The sequence below is a fragment of the Tiliqua scincoides genome, chromosome 2 (genome assembly GCF_035046505.1).
Source record: "Tiliqua scincoides isolate rTilSci1 chromosome 2, rTilSci1.hap2, whole genome shotgun sequence".
In the NCBI taxonomy this organism is placed as follows: Eukaryota; Metazoa; Chordata; class Lepidosauria; order Squamata; family Scincidae; genus Tiliqua; species Tiliqua scincoides.
In genome coordinates, this window is record NC_089822.1 from 116,762,499 (window position 1) to 116,781,306 (window position 18,808).

Sequence of the window (18,808 nt, forward strand, 5' to 3'; positions counted from 1 at the left end):
TAACCACCCTCAGTATTTTCCAGCTCTCACCTGACAGGAGGGGCTTGATCTGTTTGATCCTGGCTGCCATGGCTGGGGTGATCTTGGACTTTCCTTTGGGATCAGAGGAACTGGGTTCATCTGTTTCCATTGGTGCCAGAGTGTCACCATCTAAACCAATTCCTTCTAGCAGACCCTGGGTAGAGGCCTCCATGCTCCCAGCTGCCACTGGTTCTGGTTCACCATCTGTAAGAATAGTTGTTAAAATTACTAGTCAGATTGTTAGTTTCAGGTCAAGCCTGCCTATTTCCCACAATCGTACTCAGGAAAGAATTCATATTCCATAAATTCAAACAGGAAAATGGAAAACATTCTGGATAGAACCATCACTTTGAAATAGAGATCCTTCCAGAAGCTAGGCAACTTAAAAATATCCCACAAGCGAGTGAGTTTACAAAATTTTAAGTGAAGAATTTCAGAGCCAAAAGAAGCAGGGACTGAAATGAACTAGAGAATGAAAAGAACACCAGTGTTAGCGATGTCAAAACTTTTACCTATCCAAAGACCATCCTACTATCCAAAGGTGGTCTTTGACTATCGAAAGACCACCCAACGACCATGACAATGGTCAAAGGGCCTGATAAGCCCCCCAGCCGTTATACTAGACACCCAGAACATAGGGTCTCTGCAGCATCAGAGCCCTCTGCCCATTTCAACCACATTCATGTTGCCTTGCACAAGGACCATGAATCAGTGATGCTACAGTAACTTGTACAGCCTTCGTAAGAATGCAACTGGAAGATGCAACCCAACTGCCTGCCAGCCATACCTGCTTTTTTGGCTCCCTGAGTGGCACTGGGTGCTGCTTTGTCTTCCTTCGGGACCAGTTTCTGCATATCAGCCTGACCAAATTCACAACCAGAAGGCAAACTGCAAGTGCAGAAAGATAAATAAAACACTCATCAAAAAGAAACATAGATGAAGATGGAGCAAGGGAACAAATAACTATTCAAACCTTCCATAACAAAGCAGAGAGACCAAGGATCCTGGACAGACATTCTTCCCAATCAGTGGCAAGGAATCTGACTGGCCCAAGAACTAGGATCAAGCCCTGCCCTTATTTCCATCTAGCCTCTTCCTGTTCCCTTTCCTGCCTCCAATTTATTGGGGTCCATACAGTTTTTGGACTATAGGAAGAGCAGGATAATTGAAAATAACTAAAACTGTCAGGTTTGCTCCCCAGTTCCTGGCTAAGTCCATTTGCTGGGTCAGAGTTCACTTTACCTACAAATTAATTCTTTCCCAAGTATTTGGCTCCAAGATATTATGTATTGGGGACAGAAAGTTCCATGGGGTTTTATACGTATTGGATGAGATAAACAGGGGCTTCCACTTTACGGCATTCCTTCACAAACACTTACGTACTCATCCTTGATGCCCACCCCTTTTAACCAGCAGGGACCTAGCAAAATATTACATATTTGAGCAGTCCACAAGAAACTAGTTTCAGATTCTTTATCCCCAAAAGGTTGCAATTCCAAATAACTATTTGCAGGTAAACCACCCTAGCTGTTGCCCATTTCAAGCATAGCAGGTAAACCATCAACCATCTCCAGCCCAGGTCATACCTATTTGGTGTGCACAGTGACAGCAGCACAGTGCTTTCCCATACTAAGGAACAATACAGCTGGCTCAGCTTACTCAGAACACTCAGGCCCAATTGCGATCCCCACTGGTTTACAGAGATAGCTCTGATTTCACTCTGTAAAAGAAGAGAGATTGCATGGTGTTGAATGGCTGAGCTAAACTCTGGTGATGAAAAAGCAGCAGCCAGGTCTGTTAGGTCTAAACAGAGCAGGGGAGCAGTTCTTACCTGTCCCACTCGGCAGGTATGTACAAACATCATGATGTAAGCATGGGCAGCAGTCAGGGCATGGAGCAAGGGTGTAGCCTGGGCTGAAAGGGTGGCATCAGCCACATTGCCAGCACATGCCAACTCACGCAGCAGAACTGAGCCACCAGGTGCCTCAATGGGCCGGTGCAGGGGCTCCAGGGAAGACAGGATGGAGTCCAGTTGAAGAAGCCCTTCCTGTAGAACTTTGGGCTCATGAGACAGTGTCTAGAATACAGACAACACGATCCATTAAACTGAACACAGTAGGTGGAGATCTCCACCTCAAAAAACACTCATGACACAAACAATGATTCGGCATTTTTGGCTCATAAGACGTAAATAAGTAATTGGCAAGCACCTAATAGCAATGTATCCAAAGCCCTCTCTGAGAAAAGTTAGAGTACTGACTGTAAGATTAAGCCAAGTAGCTTTGAGGGCAAGAAATTAGCAGCAGATATTGAAGCTAATGATATTTCACACTAGCCAGGCTGGTACTGCTGCATAGCTACTAATCCACGGAGCCACTGGAGTACTATAGGAAACATTCCATCCATTCCCCCCCACCTACAGTGTTGTTACTAAAGAACTGCATTTTATCATAAAACACTTCCCCCCCCCCCACTCAAAAAGCCACCATCACTGAATTCCTTTTCCAGTTACTTACAAACGCTATTATGTTGAGATCTCTCTACCCAAGAACAATCAATAGTCTGGTCACGTGGTTTATCTGGCATCCCTTCATACATTATCTTCCAAGTCCTTCCACCCACCTAATTCATATGCACTGATCAAATTTACACACAATCACAGGTGTAACAAATCAAGGACACTAAACATGTGAACCTCCTGTTCCATTTAAACACTTCTGTAATTGTCAAAGTAAAGCTAGACTTCCTGAAGAGAAGTGAACTGTGCTCATGTGCATCCTAATTGAGGTTAAAAAAGAAAACTACTGATCCATTCAGGACTGATTCTGAAATGAAACCCCCACGGATACAGGGGCACGCCTGTTTGTTCCATATTTATTGCACTGCTTTGAGCATTACGTTTTAATGCTGCTGCTAAAACTGTAGTAGCAGATTTGTCAGTTTTGTTATGATTTGCAATGATGTATTTATTCAGTTGCTAAAGGATCTGCTCCAAGAGTACTAGAACTGGCAGAAGGACCATGAAGGTAACAAGCAGGGGCATTACTCTGTCCTGAAACTTATTTCTTAAAACAGTTAGTACTGCCAGAAACGTCCATACAAATGCAACAATGCCATGAACTCCTAAGAGAAAAATTGATATCTCACCATAGCTACCTAAAGTGTGCGCCATGGTGCTCTAGAGCACCGTGCACACTCGCAAGAGCAGCATGCTGTGCCACACGGCCTCTTCCTAGTTCACCATGCTATTCTCAAGAGATCCTGTGCTATGTCGCCAGCAAGCCATGAAGGCCACAGGGCATCCTTGTGAGTGTGATGAGTACTACAGCCCTGGCAAGTTTGGAACCACTGGCTTTAAGTCCTTAACTTTAGGGGCTCTTGTTCCAAATAGGTGGAAACTCTCTACCTAATGTAGAAAATGAAAATTCCCTGAAGAGGTTCAGAGTTCTGCATTAGGTATTTCAAATTAAGGCCCACCAAAGACATATCATGGAAGTAAGGAAATTCACAATAGTCAGCTTACAAATACTAGGCACACACAACAAGACATGGAGTTGCCACCACAAGGAAGCAATTCCAAGGGCCTCCATTTGAGAACTCTAAATTTAAAATTAACTTGCTAAAACAAATTCTTCCAAAATTTGCATAGTCCAACAACTAAAGCTCTCATCACCAAAGCTTATGGTCAGTACTAAAGAAGAAAGTAAGAGTTCTGCACAATTTCTACGATCTCAAAAGCTATCTGTGCAACTGGTAGAGATTATGCATATCAAGCAATTTTGTATAACTTTGTATTTTGTTGCATTTAATTTATTTGGCTTCTGAGGATCATAGGAAGCAGCAAAGTATATAAAGAGCACTGAAGCTCTGTTTCCATGAACTCTTATTCTATAAAATCAAACCTCCAAGGTTTCAATCAACAGTGCCCACATACCTTCAGAAAGCTCTCTGCAACCATAAGAGCTAGTAAGTTGCTTTTTCTCTGCCAGATGAGTAAGACTAAAAGTCAATACTCTGTGGGTTGTCTGTACTCACGCAAAACTGCATCATATGCAACCCTGCTATGATACAATCTTCCTGACATGAACTCTGTACAAGATACACTTTACTCCTTTTTTTGCTTTTCAAATTTCAGTTTCCCAAAAGTCAGACTGCTGCAGTTTCATCCATATGACTGAATCTTGATGCACTGGTCCTTTTATGGTATTGCACAGGAAAATTATGTGAACAACTGCAAGACTCTGCTGAGAAAAGATTCAACAAAAGCCTTGCCAAAACTACAGTTCTCATAGAGCAGTACACCCATGAATGGGTTTCTGAGCCCCTTTTTTAAATTGCCAATTATACTGGTACAGTTATAGCTGAAACTTCAAGCTGGTGCATTCTGAGAGTGGGGGCAGAAGTAGGATTTTCAGAAGCTTGTATGTACTTCCAACTTAGTGGCAGTGAAAGTTACTTTCTGGAAAGGGAAATGTTGTATTCTCCTCCTTACCAATATGGATTTGCAGACGCCAGCTACAGCTTGACAGGCTGCTGAGGTGGGGAAGTCTATAGGTAGATTGGGCAGGCCCAAAATGGTGACCAGGGGCAATAGGCCCTTTTGATTCACAAACTCCTGACAGTGATCATCTGTTGTGTTGTTGCTGAGGATTGACTCCACAAATTTCATCTAGGAGAGAAGGAAAGAAAGGAAATTTATTCTGATTCAAAAAGACTGGCAAGCAGCACCAAGAGGTAATACAGATCAAACGGCACAGAAAAGCATAAAAGCAGTGTCAACTTAATAGTAGAAAAAAATCTAGAATCACTCTCCTCCAAACCACCTTTCAACAGAGAAAGTACAGTTGGTAAATCAAATTTTTCTTGGCAATATTCTAATATCCTTATAATTTTGTATGCAGATATGGAACCAAGACCAAAAAAAGAACTTGTCAAAGTAGAATTGACATTACATCACATCACATTTATTTATTTATATTCCGCCTTTCTCCCCTAAGGGCACCCAAGGCAGTGTCAAAACTTACATTCCAAGTTCTGTTTTAGGATACTGCCTCCCACCTCACCACAGAACTAACACAATGAAGACTGCAATATCTGTTCAATTTTTTTTTTAACTGACAAGTTAGCAGGTGTTTGAGTGTTATATTCTATTAATTAAATTTCTGGAATATCGGTACATCCTTGCTTTAAAAAGTTGTTGTTGGTAGCCAAGAGCACAGCCAATACCAAAATGGCTCCTGGAAGCACATTCTGAATGGCAAACCTCAAGCTATTTGAGTTGTCCAAATCATAGAAGCAATATTATGTCCAACTCATAGAAGTAATACAATTTTGGAAGATGGGAACAATGACAGCAATAATTTTTGAACTGAATCCTCCAAGGTCTGCTTCCCAGCACTATTTTACTACTTCCACCCACCATTAGAAAACTTACCACATTGAGGATGTAGTCCATGAGTGGGATGGGTATCCTTTCTTCTGTCCCGACAACACTAGAAAGAAAAATGCCCATTACCTCAATCGATCAGAATGCTGAACCACTGATCACTGGACACACTCACAAAGGTGGAAGGGATACAATCAGAAAGCCACTTGCAGTCAACTGTCGCTTATGACATCTAGTTCCCAAACAGCATTTTTATAGTCAACTGCAAAACGAAACTACTACAATCTTCCCTCACTGTTCTTTGTCTGAATGGGACACGCAACATCCAACTTGAGTGTATTAGATTTTATATAAGCCACCTTCTGTTGAGGTTTTTCAAAGTAGTAAAGAGTCAGACAACCACCATTCATCTTCCCTCATGCAGCAACAAAAAAAAAAAGAAATTCAGAGGGAAGCCCTGAACCAGAACTGCAGCAAAACCATGCCTAAAGAATTCCAGAATGCATTGTGGTGATAAAGATCTTTGCCAGCATCAAGAAGACACACGAAGAAGGAAAGAGGCCATGCTGCCCATCTTGGCTAATAGCCCTTGAATTGGATTAAAAGATGGAAACGTGGAAGGGGTCATGACTGGTCAACTGCCAGACGCCATGGAGTTCTGCAGCAAAATGGAGTTGTGGAGGGGAAGAATCAGGAATGATGTCAAGAGCATGCTCAGTGCAGTCTGATCGAGAAAGTAATAGGCTAAAGAAATTCTGATGCAGGCAACGAGGGCCCAAGCAAAGTGCTCCGGCGGGAGAAGGGCGAATGAAGGATAGTGGGATATCTCCAGTTCCACCAGGCACATGCCACATAGCAGCAAGCAACCCAAAAGAAAATCCGGCCCTATAAGTTTTGGCCAGAAGAAATATGGCCTAGAGCATGGAGGAAATTTAACTGTTTTGAATCTGTATGCACACAGATCTAAAGTATATGAAGGCAACACGAAGATAGCAAAAGCTTAATTCAAAAGAATTTTCTCAAATTCTCAAGGCAGCAACAGTTTTCTTAAGTCAGAAAACTGTCTGCCAGTGCAACCTTTCCTATTTACCAAACTGAGCTCCCCTCCCCAAAACACCATGCCATCTCAGGGCCAGCTGGCTCCAAAACACAGAACAGCAACCTTTCCTCTGATACGTCCTCCACAGCACCACACTGCAAGCACACAAAAGTACCATAAAGTTAGGAGTCGGTGGGGTTAAGAAACCCCAGACAGGAAACTACAAAGTTTACAAGGAAACAGCTGGTAAGCATTCAGAAGCTGGGGCAAAGCTTGCCAAGAGAACATTGAGCCAAGAGAGCAACTGAGCAAGGACATCGGTGCAGCTGAGATTAGGGTGCCAGGGAACAAGTAAAGCTATGCCAAAAATGCTCATTTAAAGCAACCCTCTGTCCCACATGCAAGCCTACCCTATGCCAACCCAAGGAGCAACTTCTTATCTCAGAACCAAGGCATTCCCTGCTGAATCTATCAATGAAATTGGTCCTGGCTGACAAGGATCTTCAGCAAAACCAGCTCTGCCAAAGTCTCAGCCTACTACTAGCATTCTAACTGCAAGCTAAAGAGAGACCTATATTATAAAAACTCAGTTACAGATCTGCCTCAATCTAGGACACATCTACAAAATAGCACATGAAATTATGGATGCTGGTCTCCAGAAACACATTACAGCAGCAAAGGTCGTTTCCCCCACTCAATCTACATGTACAGTGGGGAGAGCAAAAAGAGGCTAGTAGCCTGATACTAAGCAGGCAAAGCATGTTTCACTGCATTCAGTGGCACTTATCTGTAAAATCAGATGTATCTGCAGACTAGAATTCTGGTAAACATGGGTTTTGCCCGGAAGCATCACCACCACCCTTCTGGAGGCTCTACAACTTTTAAGAAAAGCCCAAGTTAATAAAGGAGGCTGTCCATATCTGCAGATCCCATATCCATGAATTCAGTTATTTGCAAATCAGGTCCACAGGCCACATGTGTGAGTGGAAAACTGACTAGAGAAGAAAGGGAGGATCAGCTAATAGCACCTTTCTGATGGGTGACCGTGGAACTTAGAATTTGGCAGCATGGTTTGTTCCATCCCAAAAAAAACCTCAGGGAGAAGAATTAGAAAGTGCCCCAGTAAAAGGCTTTGGATTTGTAACATTTGTATAATTGTGGTGTACAAGATCTCTTCATCCCACTAGAAAGTCCAGGTGTTTGTGTGTATAACATGGAAGTGGTTCCCCTTATTCAGCTAGTACAGCTTGCTATTATAATCTCCAGTAACCTGCATGTCCATAGGAACTACTTAACCTGTGATGTGGATTGGCAGTGCCAGTTTGGTTGACACCTGGGTTCTGTCATAACAGGCCAGAAGGAACACTGTTATCCTGCTGAATATTGCCCACATCTGTCCATCAGACCAAGGCCAAAGGGGGTCTGAGGTAGCATTTTTCACCTTTGGCAAGGCCAATTAGAATTGGTAAAATCCAATTCCCAAATTCCATAAAAGGAACTGGCTAGTCTGAATCTGTGAACACTTTCAGCACGTATAATCTATAAAACAAAATCCAGCACCGGATTGTCAAAAAAGTTGCACTATGTGAATTGTGTTTTTAACCAAATGTGAGCTCCTTTAAGGAGTGACTCTTACAGAATGGAAAAACAGCATACAAAAGACTAGATAAGTACATTAAAAACGTGGAGTATTGTGTCCAATTCTGGGCAACCACTTTAAGAAAGATGCAGCCAAACTGAAGCAGGTTCAGAGGAGCGCAACGAGGATGATAAGGGGGCTGGAGGACAAGCCCTAAGAGGAAAGGTTGAGGGAACTTGGCATGTTCAGCCTGGAGAAGAGAAGGCTGAGAGAGGATATGATGGCTCTCTTCAAATACCTAAAGGGGTGTCATATGGGAAAAGGGAATAATTTATTCTCAACTGTCTCTGAAAGTAGAACTAGAACCAATGGGTACAAACTGCAAGAGAGGAGATTTTGATTAGGAAAAATTCTTGACGGTCAGGGCGCTTTGGCAGTGGAACAGATTGCTGAGAGAGGTGATGGACTTTCCCTCCCTGGAGATATTCAAGCAGAGGCTCGACAAGCACCTGTTGGAGATGCTCTAAGAGGATTTCCTGCCTAAGGCAGGGGGTTGTACTCGATGACCTATTAGGCCAAAATTCTGTTGGTTCAAGTTGTTATCTTTTAATTTGGCAGTGTCTTAATTTGTTTGTGTTTGACAGCATTAGGTTCATTGTAGTTGTTAGTCCAAGTAGTATGCAAATCTTTAATGGCTCCTCTAAGTTAAATTCAAGTAGTTGACTTTGCAGTTGTGCTCTTTGGTTGTGTATGTGTTTTATGCCTGTTTTATTCCTGTGGCTATGCCTGCTGACAGCCATAGGTATAAAAACATATATACCACCTATGACAGTGATTACACTCAATAAAAATGCTTTAAAATTGATTAAAATATTAATTTGGAATAAAAACACAACACCAATATAACACCACTTTCAGCCCCCTCCCTTTTTTTAAGATAACACTGCCATCCATGAAAAGATAACACCATTTTAGACTGCCTCTAGTCATGCGTCTGCACCCAAAGAACTAATTATAAGTAAGTAATATGCCTTCCTCCATGGTCTCTATGCAGTCACATGTAGTGGAGACTAGCTAGCTTCCCCCCTTACCTGAAGGCTGGTGTAGGTTGAGCAGAAATGTTCTGCAGGATGGAAAGTCCAAACAAGGCAACAGCTTTCAACCTTGCATCCAGAGCACAGTGCTTAATAAAGGTTGATGGCATTAAGGCCATGTTGCTCTGCAGAGCTCCAGGAGCAGTACACCTTGTAGGCTCATGGCAGAGGATAAAACTGAACTGGTGGAGTGCTTTCTAAGGAGCTAGCAGCTGTTAATCATCTGTAAGACAGATTGTCCTAGCTACCCAATAAACAAGATTCTGCATAGAAACAGGTTTGCCCTTGTGGTGCTCCTAGTAACAGATAGTCTGGGCAAGCAGGCTGATGTAGTTCTACAAGCATAGAAAGAAAGGGATCACTTAATGTCCCAAGGTGTGCAGAGGCATTTCTCCTTCTGGAGGTGGGTTTGAAACTACACACACAGGCAACGTCAAGTCTCAATTAATATGGATCAGAGCTTCACCTTAGACAGTGTCCAGTCTCAACACCACTTTGTTTGGATGAAATCTAATGGAGGGTCAAAGCCTACAGCACTCGGTTCACTGACCCTCCTAAAGTAGTGGCCACTAGAAATACGGCCCTGAAAGTGAGCAGGCATAAGTTCACTGTAGCCACAGATTCAAAAAGTTTGTTCATAAGCTGGGATAAAACCATGGACAAACTGTATAATAAAACTAAGGTTTGATAGGTAGACATGTTAGATGGGACCTTGAAAACCCTTCTAAACAACTTGGGTAAAAAATAAGCCCTCTATTGCAAGATGACAGCAGAGTGACATCTTGAGTTAGTCATATCTGTAGGTGGACATCAAACTGTAGGATGCCCTGGACAGAGACATCCGTTAGTTGCAAGATGTTAAATACCACATATGCACAGAAGTCTGAAGTGTTGAACCTCACTGGCAGGTGAGCATGAACTCCCACAGTAAATCTTTTTTCCTGATCCAATAAAAGAACCTCTTACAATTGGCACAAGAGTCCATGAAGGAGTTCTTTTACAAGGCACAGTGGGAAGGACTCACACCCACTACCCATGACAATGACAATGACAGTGTCAGTATTTGCTAGTAGTAGCAGTGTTGTTTTTTAATTTTTATAAAGGGAGAGATAATATAAGACTAAACTGAGATACTGTATTGGCAACCTTCAGTCTCGAAAGACTATGGTATCGCGCTCTGAAAGGTGGTTCTGGCACAGCGTCTAGTGTGGCTGAAAAGGCCAATCCGGGAGTGACAATCCCTTCCACACCGGGAGCAAGTGCAGTCTGTCCCTGGTCTGTCTCCCTGGCTATGGGCCTTCCTTCTTTGCCTCTTAGCCTCAGACTGTTGGCAAAGTGTCTCTTCAAACTGGGAAAGGCCATGCTGCACAGCCTGCCTCCAAGCGGGCCGCTCAGAGGCCAGGGTTTCCCACTTGTTGAGGTCCATCCCTAAGGCCTTCAGATCCCTCTTGCAGATGTCCTTGTATCGCAGCTGTGGTCTACCTGTAGGGCGCTTTCCTTGCACAAGTTCTCCATAGAGGAGATCCTTTGGGATCCGGCCATCATCCATTCTCACGACATGACCAAGCCAACGCAGGCGTCTCTGTTTCAGCAGTGAATACATGCTAGGGATTCCAGCACGTTCCAGGACTGTGTTGTTTGGAACTTTGTCCTGCCAGGTGATGCCGAGGATGCGTCGGAGGCAGCGCATGTGGAAAGCGCTCAGTTTCCTCTCCTGTTGTGAGCGAAGAGTCCATGACTCGCTGCAGTACAGAAGTGTACTCAGGACGCAAGCTCTGTAGACCTGGATCTTGGTATGTTCCGTCAGCTTCTTGTTGGACCAGACTCTCTTTGTGAGTCTGGAAAACGTGGTAGCTGCTTTACCGATGCGCTTGTTTAGCTCGGTATCGAGAGAATGAGTGTCGGAGATCGTTGAGCCAAGGTACACAAAGTCATGGACAACCTCCAGTTCATGCTCAGAGATTGTAATGCAGGGAGGTGAGTCCACATCCTGAACCATGACCTGTGTTTTCTTCAGGCTGATTGTCAGTCCAAAATCTTGGCAGGCCTTGCTAAAACGATCCATGAGCTGCTGGAGATCTTTGGCAGAGTGGGTAGTGACAGCTGCATCGTCGGCAAAGAGGAAGTCACGCAGACATTTCAGCTGGACTTTGGATTTTGCTCTCAGTCTGGAGAGGTTGAAGAGCTTTCCGTCTGATCTGGTCCGGAGATAGATGCCTTCTGTTGCAGTTCCAAAGGCCTGCTTCAGCAGGACAGCGAAGAAAATCCCAAACAAGGTTGGTGCAAGAACACAGCCCTGCTTCACTCCGCTTCGGATGTCAAAAGGGTCTGATGTGGAGCCATCGAAGACAACAGTGCCCTTCATGTCCTTGTGGAAAGATCTGATGACGCTGAGGAGCCTGGGTGGACATCCAATCTTGGGGAGAATCTGGAAGAGGCCGTCTCTGCTGACCAGGTCGAAAGCCTTTGTGAGATCTATGAAGGCTATAAAGAGTGGCTGTCGTTGTTCCCTGCATTTCTCCTGCAGTTGTCTAAGGGAGAATACCATATCAGTGGTGGACCTGTTGGCTCGGAATCCACACTGCGATTCTGGATAGACGCTCTCTGCAAGTACCTGGAGCCTCTTTAGTACAACTCGGGCAAACAGCTTTCCTACAACGCTAAGGAGAGAGATGCCGCGGTAGTTGTTGCAGTCACCCCTGTCACCTTTGTTCTTGTACAGCGTGATGATGTTTGCATCCCTCATGTCTTGAGGTACTCCACCTTCTCTCCAGCAGAGACAGAGGATTTCATGCAGCTCAGTGACGATGATCTCTTTGCAGCACTTTAGGACTTCAGCAGGGATGCTGTCTTTTCCAGGTGCCTTGCCAAAGGCAAGGGAGTCCAGGGCCACGTGAAGTTCTTCTAGGGTTGGTTCACTGTCAAGCTCTTCCAGCACAGGCAGGCACTCAATGTTGTTCAGTGCTTCTTCGGTGACTACATTTTCTCTGGAATATAGCTCAGAGTAGTGCTGCACCCAGCGTTCCATCTGCTGCGCCCGATCCTGGATGACCTCGCCTGTGGCAGACTTCAGAGGGGCAATTTTCTTCTGTGTTGGACCTAGGGCCTGCTTGATACCATCATACATCCCCTTGATGTTGCCCGTGTCCCTGCAGCTCCAGTCATCAGCAGGACCTATCACTCTCATCAGTGCTTATGCACCGACTCTGTCGTCTCCACAAGGCAGTGGAGGGGGCCTATACCTTATCCCCTGGGGGCTGGGGATAAGAATAGGCCCTCAGTTTGGCTGTACTTGTCGTAAGAGGCGACTAAACAGCCACCGGCTAGATGGGACTCGTCAGCCTAGGAAGGCAGCTCATCTAAGAGAAGGAAACTCTGACCTCAAACCTCCACTGAGATACTAGTTTCCATTTTAAAAGAAAATCTTTCTGCAATGTTGCTCAGGCTGAAAAGTGGCTGAAAAGGAACTTGATGGATTAGAATCAAGGCACATGGTGTGCACAGGGTTCCCTCGCTCAAGAGCAGGGCAGAACGCTCAAAGCAGCTCTGGAAGCTTCCAAGGTCATCTCTGCACACAGACAGACACTATGAGACTAACGAGCCCACTAACAAGAACCAGATTGCTACCAGGAATGCTTTGGAAGAAGAAACAGTGGGCAAGGCAATTTATCCTGGATACCTTCTTCGACAAGAAGCCTGTAGCGTTCAGGGATGCACAACTTCGCTCGTTCTCCTAAGAGTAGCTCCTCCCATCATCTTCCATTGCTGCCATGTTGAAGGAGTGACAACAGCAGTGATCCATTATGCAAAAGGCTCCGGTCTAATGCACAGGGGAGTACAGTACCACAAATATAGGGGGCCTATATCTTGGATCCTGTACCCATAGTTTCACTTCCTGCAGATTGGGTCCACAGGGAACCCCTGCACACACCCCCTCCAGAGGCAAGAGGAGCTCCACTACCCTCTGGAGGGTGTTCTGAGCCCCACAGAGGCCATGCACGTCTGCCCTCAGTGGCTTTCCCAAGCCTTATAGGTGGGGCAGTCTAAAGTGGTATTTGCAGAATACCATGAAATAAAATGAAATTGGGTTTTACAATACACAATAACCCTTTAGTTACACAAAGTAACACAAAATTATCTTATTAACTGCCTGTGTTGTAGTGTATGCAGACAGTTAAGGAGATTTTAATCACACTTCCATCGGAGCATGAGCTACGTTCAGTTGTTTACACTTGTCGGATGAATGGAAAAAGCTCCTCTGAGCATGCTCTAACTTCCCAACCAAAAAGAGCTTCTTGAAATCTAACACAGAACTGTATAAAGGCTTTTGTTGCATAGTGGGGCAAGTTGGTTTGCATTTTTGAACATTTTTAAGGGCTACTGCTTCCTGAGGTTGCTATGCTTTTTTGTGCAGTGTAAAACTTATTTTTCTGTGCTGCTTAAAACCTGTCCTGCATTCCAGGGAATCTCTGCAATTCCATATTTTTTATATTTTTGGAAGTGAGCTGGTTTATAAGTTTTTAAGGGCTAAAGCTTCCTGAAGTTGCTATGCTTTTTTTATGTTGTGCAAAGCATTTTTTTCCTGCAGTTTGAATCTGGGTTTCCCATCCATTCAATGCTTTGTTTACTTCTGCTCCTCAAGTTGCTATGTTGTGTTGTTTCACCTGTGCTGCTTAAAGCCTGTTCTGCTTTCCAGGGAGCCTCTGAAATTACATATTTTGTGTTTTTGAAAGTTTTTAAGTGCTACTGATTACTGCTTCTTGAAGTTGCTATGCTTTTTTTATGCTGTGTAAAACAATTTTCCCCCCATCAATTCAATGCAATGTTTACTTCTGTTCCTCAAGTTGCTATTCATCTATCTTGTGTCAATATTCCAAGGAAGGGGGTGTATACAACCCATATTACAGTATATCTGACAATATACAACCTATATTACAGCGATTAGAATTGATAGAACTGATCTTAAAACTGATTAAAACTTATTTTGAATAAAAATACATAACAGCACTTTCAGCAATTTTTATTTTTGGATAACATTGAAATCTCTGAAAAAATAAAACTGTTTTAGACCGCCTCTACTTATAAGGCATTTAAAACACCACTTCCATTTTTTTTTTTTTAAACAGGAAGTCATGGAGTTTTCTTCCATTCTAAGAGTCATTCTGAGGCCTGCAGAGGCCACAGGTGGGCAAGTGCAGCCTCTGTGGGGCTCAAAACACCCTCTGGAGGTGAGGGGAGGTCAGCTCCCCTCACCTATGGGCAAGGTTTTCCCTTGTATCTGCAGATTCATACACGGGAGTTCCGTAATGGAACATGGGGGCATTCCTGTATATCTACATTAGAACCCTGTTACCATCACCTCCTATAGTGCTGTTAACACACAGCACTGTTTCCCAAGAACACAGCCACAGTGTTATTAGAGGTATTACTATAATCTCACTACATCAATGGTCTTCAAACTTTTTCATGCCATGACCCCAAACAAACACAGTATGAGACTGGGAACACACTATCAATCCATCCCACTCCTATCCTCCCACCCCGCCCCTCTCATGCCCTCTCTGCACTGTTCACTAACCAAATATTCCTATTAGAGAGGGCAGGAAAAGTTACCATGAAGCCTGGCAATAGTGAAAGCCATTTTAGCAGAACTGCTAAGAACCTGAGCAGAACTAGGACACAATCTCCTGGTACCCGAAGGGGTACCAGATGCCTTCCCCCTTTACGTGGTGGTGCTCTAGTCCAGTGGTCTTCAACCTTTTTCATTCCCAAACTCGCTCACAACTGAGGTTTCGCAACCCCATTAGGGTCCCAACCCAAAGGTTGAAAAACACTACACTACATGGTAGAAATAATAGACTACTGAACCTATCTGTAGTTTGAGGACCCTTGAGAAATAAACTCATATGACACTTTATTGATGAATAATCAAATAAATACCCAACAGCTGAATCCCAGGACTTCACATGCTCCATTCAGAGTGCACCACACCTTAAAAATCTATCTTCTATCATGGACACATGTTCATGGACTGAGTAGCTCTTAGGCTTATTGGCCGGTCAGTTGAAGTCTGTTTTCTGCCACATTAACAACCATTATAGTTTATCACACATACATATGCTGAGATCCAAGTAGCTCCAATTGCTGAGAGCCAATTCAGAGGAATCTGACTTTTTCCACTAAAAGCAACCAACCTCCACCCCTCATTAAATGCACCAACTCCTACAACACACTTCTAAAGACCTTTCGGGTCCATGAAACTAATTTCACATCTCTCTGGATCCTGATCATGCTCTCCCTCCACAGGAATGACAGACTAGTTTCACTGTAAAAGGACACTACCCTCCTCCATTATAGGTCATTCGTTTCCATTTGCTTTTAAGTAAGACTAATACACAAGCAAGAGTGGATTAAGCTTTGCTGCTTAGATGACACATGCAGCTGCCCACCACTCCAAGATTGCTGCATGCTATTGCTTTCACCCTTGGTTACTCACTGCTGGCTGGATTCTGCCTCACTCTGCTGTGTAGCATTGAAACTCTGCATGGCTTGGACCTCCTCCTCTTCCTCGTCCTCACTGGAGGCCTCCTCAGCTGCATGAGTGGAGCGGGGTGGAGGAGCAGTAGCTGTTCCATCAGCCTTCTGAATGGAGGGCTTCTGGCAGATGTACTTGGGGTCTTGGCCCAGGTTGCAGATCTCATCTAACAACTGCAGAAAAGTGCACCAAAGCATATTGGCATGAAACAGATTTTAGATATACAGTACTTAGAGCAAAGAAGTCAACCTTCAACAAGTTAACAGAGGGGATGACTACTAGAAGAACAGCATGCGAAGTTGGCATGATGGTAGAGCACAAAACCAGAGCTGCCCAATTTGTTCTGCTCCCTACCTTAATGATGGCAGTGGTAGCATCTGTCTTGAGTGTGGGCTGGTGTCTCATAAGCTCATCTACAGCGCTTCCAAGATTGGAAGCAGTATCTCCTAGAATTAACACAGATGAGAGGAAAATTGGATGAGTGCTAAAAAAATTTCTACAAAACTGCAAGTGACTATATGAAGGACTGTTGTACTTGGCATGAAGGCCGTACTTCTAGCCAATTTATTTTGTCCTTGCTCAATAGCTACATTTTTTTTTAAAAAGGTTCAAAGAGAACAAGGTAAACAAGAAACAGAGGGTGGGTATTAGTAAGGGAAATGACAGAAGGGAGTAGCAGCTGGTCTCTAGGCAGGAATATTTTACCAACATGACCTGAACATTTTCCAACTATTAATCTCCAGATCTATGTGCTAGAAACCTGTCTTCGTAAAAGTTAAAATATTATTGGGGAAAAACTCTGGTTATTAATTTGAAAAACTTATGCCCAGTGTTTCCACAGGGGTTCAGCATCAGCCTCTACACAGGCTGCTGTGTGTTCAACAATCAACAGCCTTGACTATCATAACAGTTTATTAAAAATATAGCTAATCGAAATGTTTTTCATAACACTAAAACTCGGAAGGATCAAACAGCTGTAAAGTGTCTAGGACTGTAAAAAGCTATGAAAAAAGACAAACCTTTAATCAGGAAATGTCGTGATATTTATTATCTCTGAAATGATACAGTCAGCCTGACTAGTAGGAGGTTTATGACTGTCAAATGCTTGATTTGCTGAACACGGTTGTCAGTTTCTCTGTTCTTTCTTACATTTTCTTATTTCTACCCCTACCCCCCCAATGCATGTATACCTAACAGCTTACAGCCCCATTCAGACATATAGCAAAGCAAGTTCCAGCCAGCCAATGTTCATGCCACAATACAACATATACATTTTTAAAGTGCTGCACCACCAAAACAAATCCTTTCAGATTCACAGCTGTCTCATTTCTTTGGCCCAAACCAAACATGCAGTGATCCATGTGGCAATGGGCATTTTCCTCAGAAGAGCACATTATGAAGCAATACCCACTTAAGTTTCCTTATCCCATGGGTTTCATGCCATGGAATATCCAACTCTTTCTCATTCCGTCCACCTCTTAATTCATGAGTTTGCAGCTTTCCACATGGGTGTTTGAAAGTATAGTTCTAACACCCAGATGGATTGCGATACCGATAATTTCAGTAGGCAAGATAGTGTCCTAGACTGGGGTGTCAAAACTCATTTCATACAGAGACTCAAACTTAGCATTCATGGTGCCAGCTGAGGGCTGGAAGTGGCATCATTAGCAGAAAGACATCATTAAGCAGCTGATGGCCAGAAATAAGCACTTTGTTCTCACACAGAAACCTATTAGCTGCAAATGACAGAAGAGAAAATGTGCAAATCTTGTTCGAGATACGAGAGAGCCCAATTATCAAACAGGGAAAGCCCAATTATAACAGGGGTCAGATAAATTGCTTCCAGGGTCGCGTTCGGCCTGCGGGCCAAATTTTGACACCCCTGCCCTAGACTGTTCTCCCAGGAATCCCCTTTTCCCACAGCACTTCCTCTCAATGGTTTTGGCATGGAAGGGCAGCTGTCTCACTCCCTCGCTTGTGGTGAGCAGGTGAGAACAGCACGAAAGTGCTATGCATTTGAATCACAATCTGAGAATGTTTGTCCTTGCTGTTGATCTGAAAACACTGATCAACAACTCATGCTTCACAGGAAAGCAATACTCCTGTGGCTGAAGCTAATGTGCATATGGGAGTAGATGCTACTAGTGTGGAGTGCAATAAGCAAGCTATTAATGCAGTGATTCCCAAACTGTATGCTGTGACAAACTCACAGGGATGCCGCAAGATGTTGCTGGTGGCCTCTTCTTCCTGGCTGCTGTCATCTTGGATTACACATGATTCTCATGATATCTCATTCAATCCAAGATGCTGGCACCCAGGACAATCAGCCACCAGAAAAGAAGGGCACCATGACCACAGTAAGTTCGGTAACTGCTGCATTAACGTATTAGGACTCTGACACATGGAATGGCTTGTCACAAGAAAGCGGTGAAATCTCAAGCAAATCTCAAGCAAGCTGAAACCTACATATGTGACTCTCCCATGGAAGAGATGCATGCTTGGCTGGAGCTAGTATTGCAAATCACATTCTGGATATGGTTTTAGAATTGAGATCACTCACTGGGCATCTGAAGGTGTTGGAAAACAAGAACCTGAACTGTTTCCACCCAAAAGCTGTCCAACACTGAGAGTGGCATAAATTCATGAGGGAAGTATGACTTTTGAGCAGGAATCTGTACCACCAGTGAACTTGGCATTAGAAATAGTAGCAAGACCACTATCTTAGACTCACAGAATAGAAAGGGATATACAAGATCGAGTACAACCCACTGCCCATGCAGGCCATTAACAGCTATAACAATCTATTCTCAATAGATAACTATCCAGCCTCTTCTTAAAGACCCCAATGATGGAGAGTTTTATCACTTTCTGAGGCAGACTGTTCCACTGCCAAATAGTTGCTACCATCAGGAAGTTGTTCCTAAGAGTTAAACTTCTCTAAGAGGCTATGAGAACTACTATCTAACCCGATCACAATACAGCCTATATATAAACCAGAAAATTATTATGGATGACAACATTACTAAACAGAGTGGCTGGAATCGGACCAAACGCTTTTCGGAAATAAAAAAATTATATTTCAGAAAAGCCTCCTATGGTCCACATGAGATGCTCTGTCCCCACAAGATACTCACCAAGTGGATCTGAACTGCGA

At 43.7% G+C, this 18,808-nt stretch overlaps 1 protein-coding gene across 10 annotated transcripts in view; it reads right to left on the minus strand.

The window, feature by feature from the left end:
* Positions 1-18,808, minus strand: part of HUWE1 (HECT, UBA and WWE domain containing E3 ubiquitin protein ligase 1) — a 119,139-nt gene that overhangs the window by 49,277 nt on the left and 51,054 nt on the right. For all 10 annotated transcript variants that reach the window (XM_066614323.1, XM_066614324.1, XM_066614331.1 and 7 more), the window contains 9 exons: positions 18,789-18,808; positions 16,009-16,100; positions 15,616-15,827; positions 5,456-5,513; positions 4,514-4,690; positions 1,853-2,098; positions 1,608-1,741; positions 809-909; positions 31-225 (listed from right to left, as the gene is read on the minus strand). The exon at positions 18,789-18,808 is cut by the window's right edge and continues 158 nt beyond it. In XM_066614323.1, coding sequence (XP_066470420.1) covers positions 31-225; positions 809-909; positions 1,608-1,741; positions 1,853-2,098; positions 4,514-4,690; positions 5,456-5,513; positions 15,616-15,827; positions 16,009-16,100; positions 18,789-18,808 — 1,235 coding nt within the window. The remainder of the gene's footprint in view (positions 1-30; positions 226-808; positions 910-1,607; positions 1,742-1,852; positions 2,099-4,513; positions 4,691-5,455; positions 5,514-15,615; positions 15,828-16,008; positions 16,101-18,788) is intronic.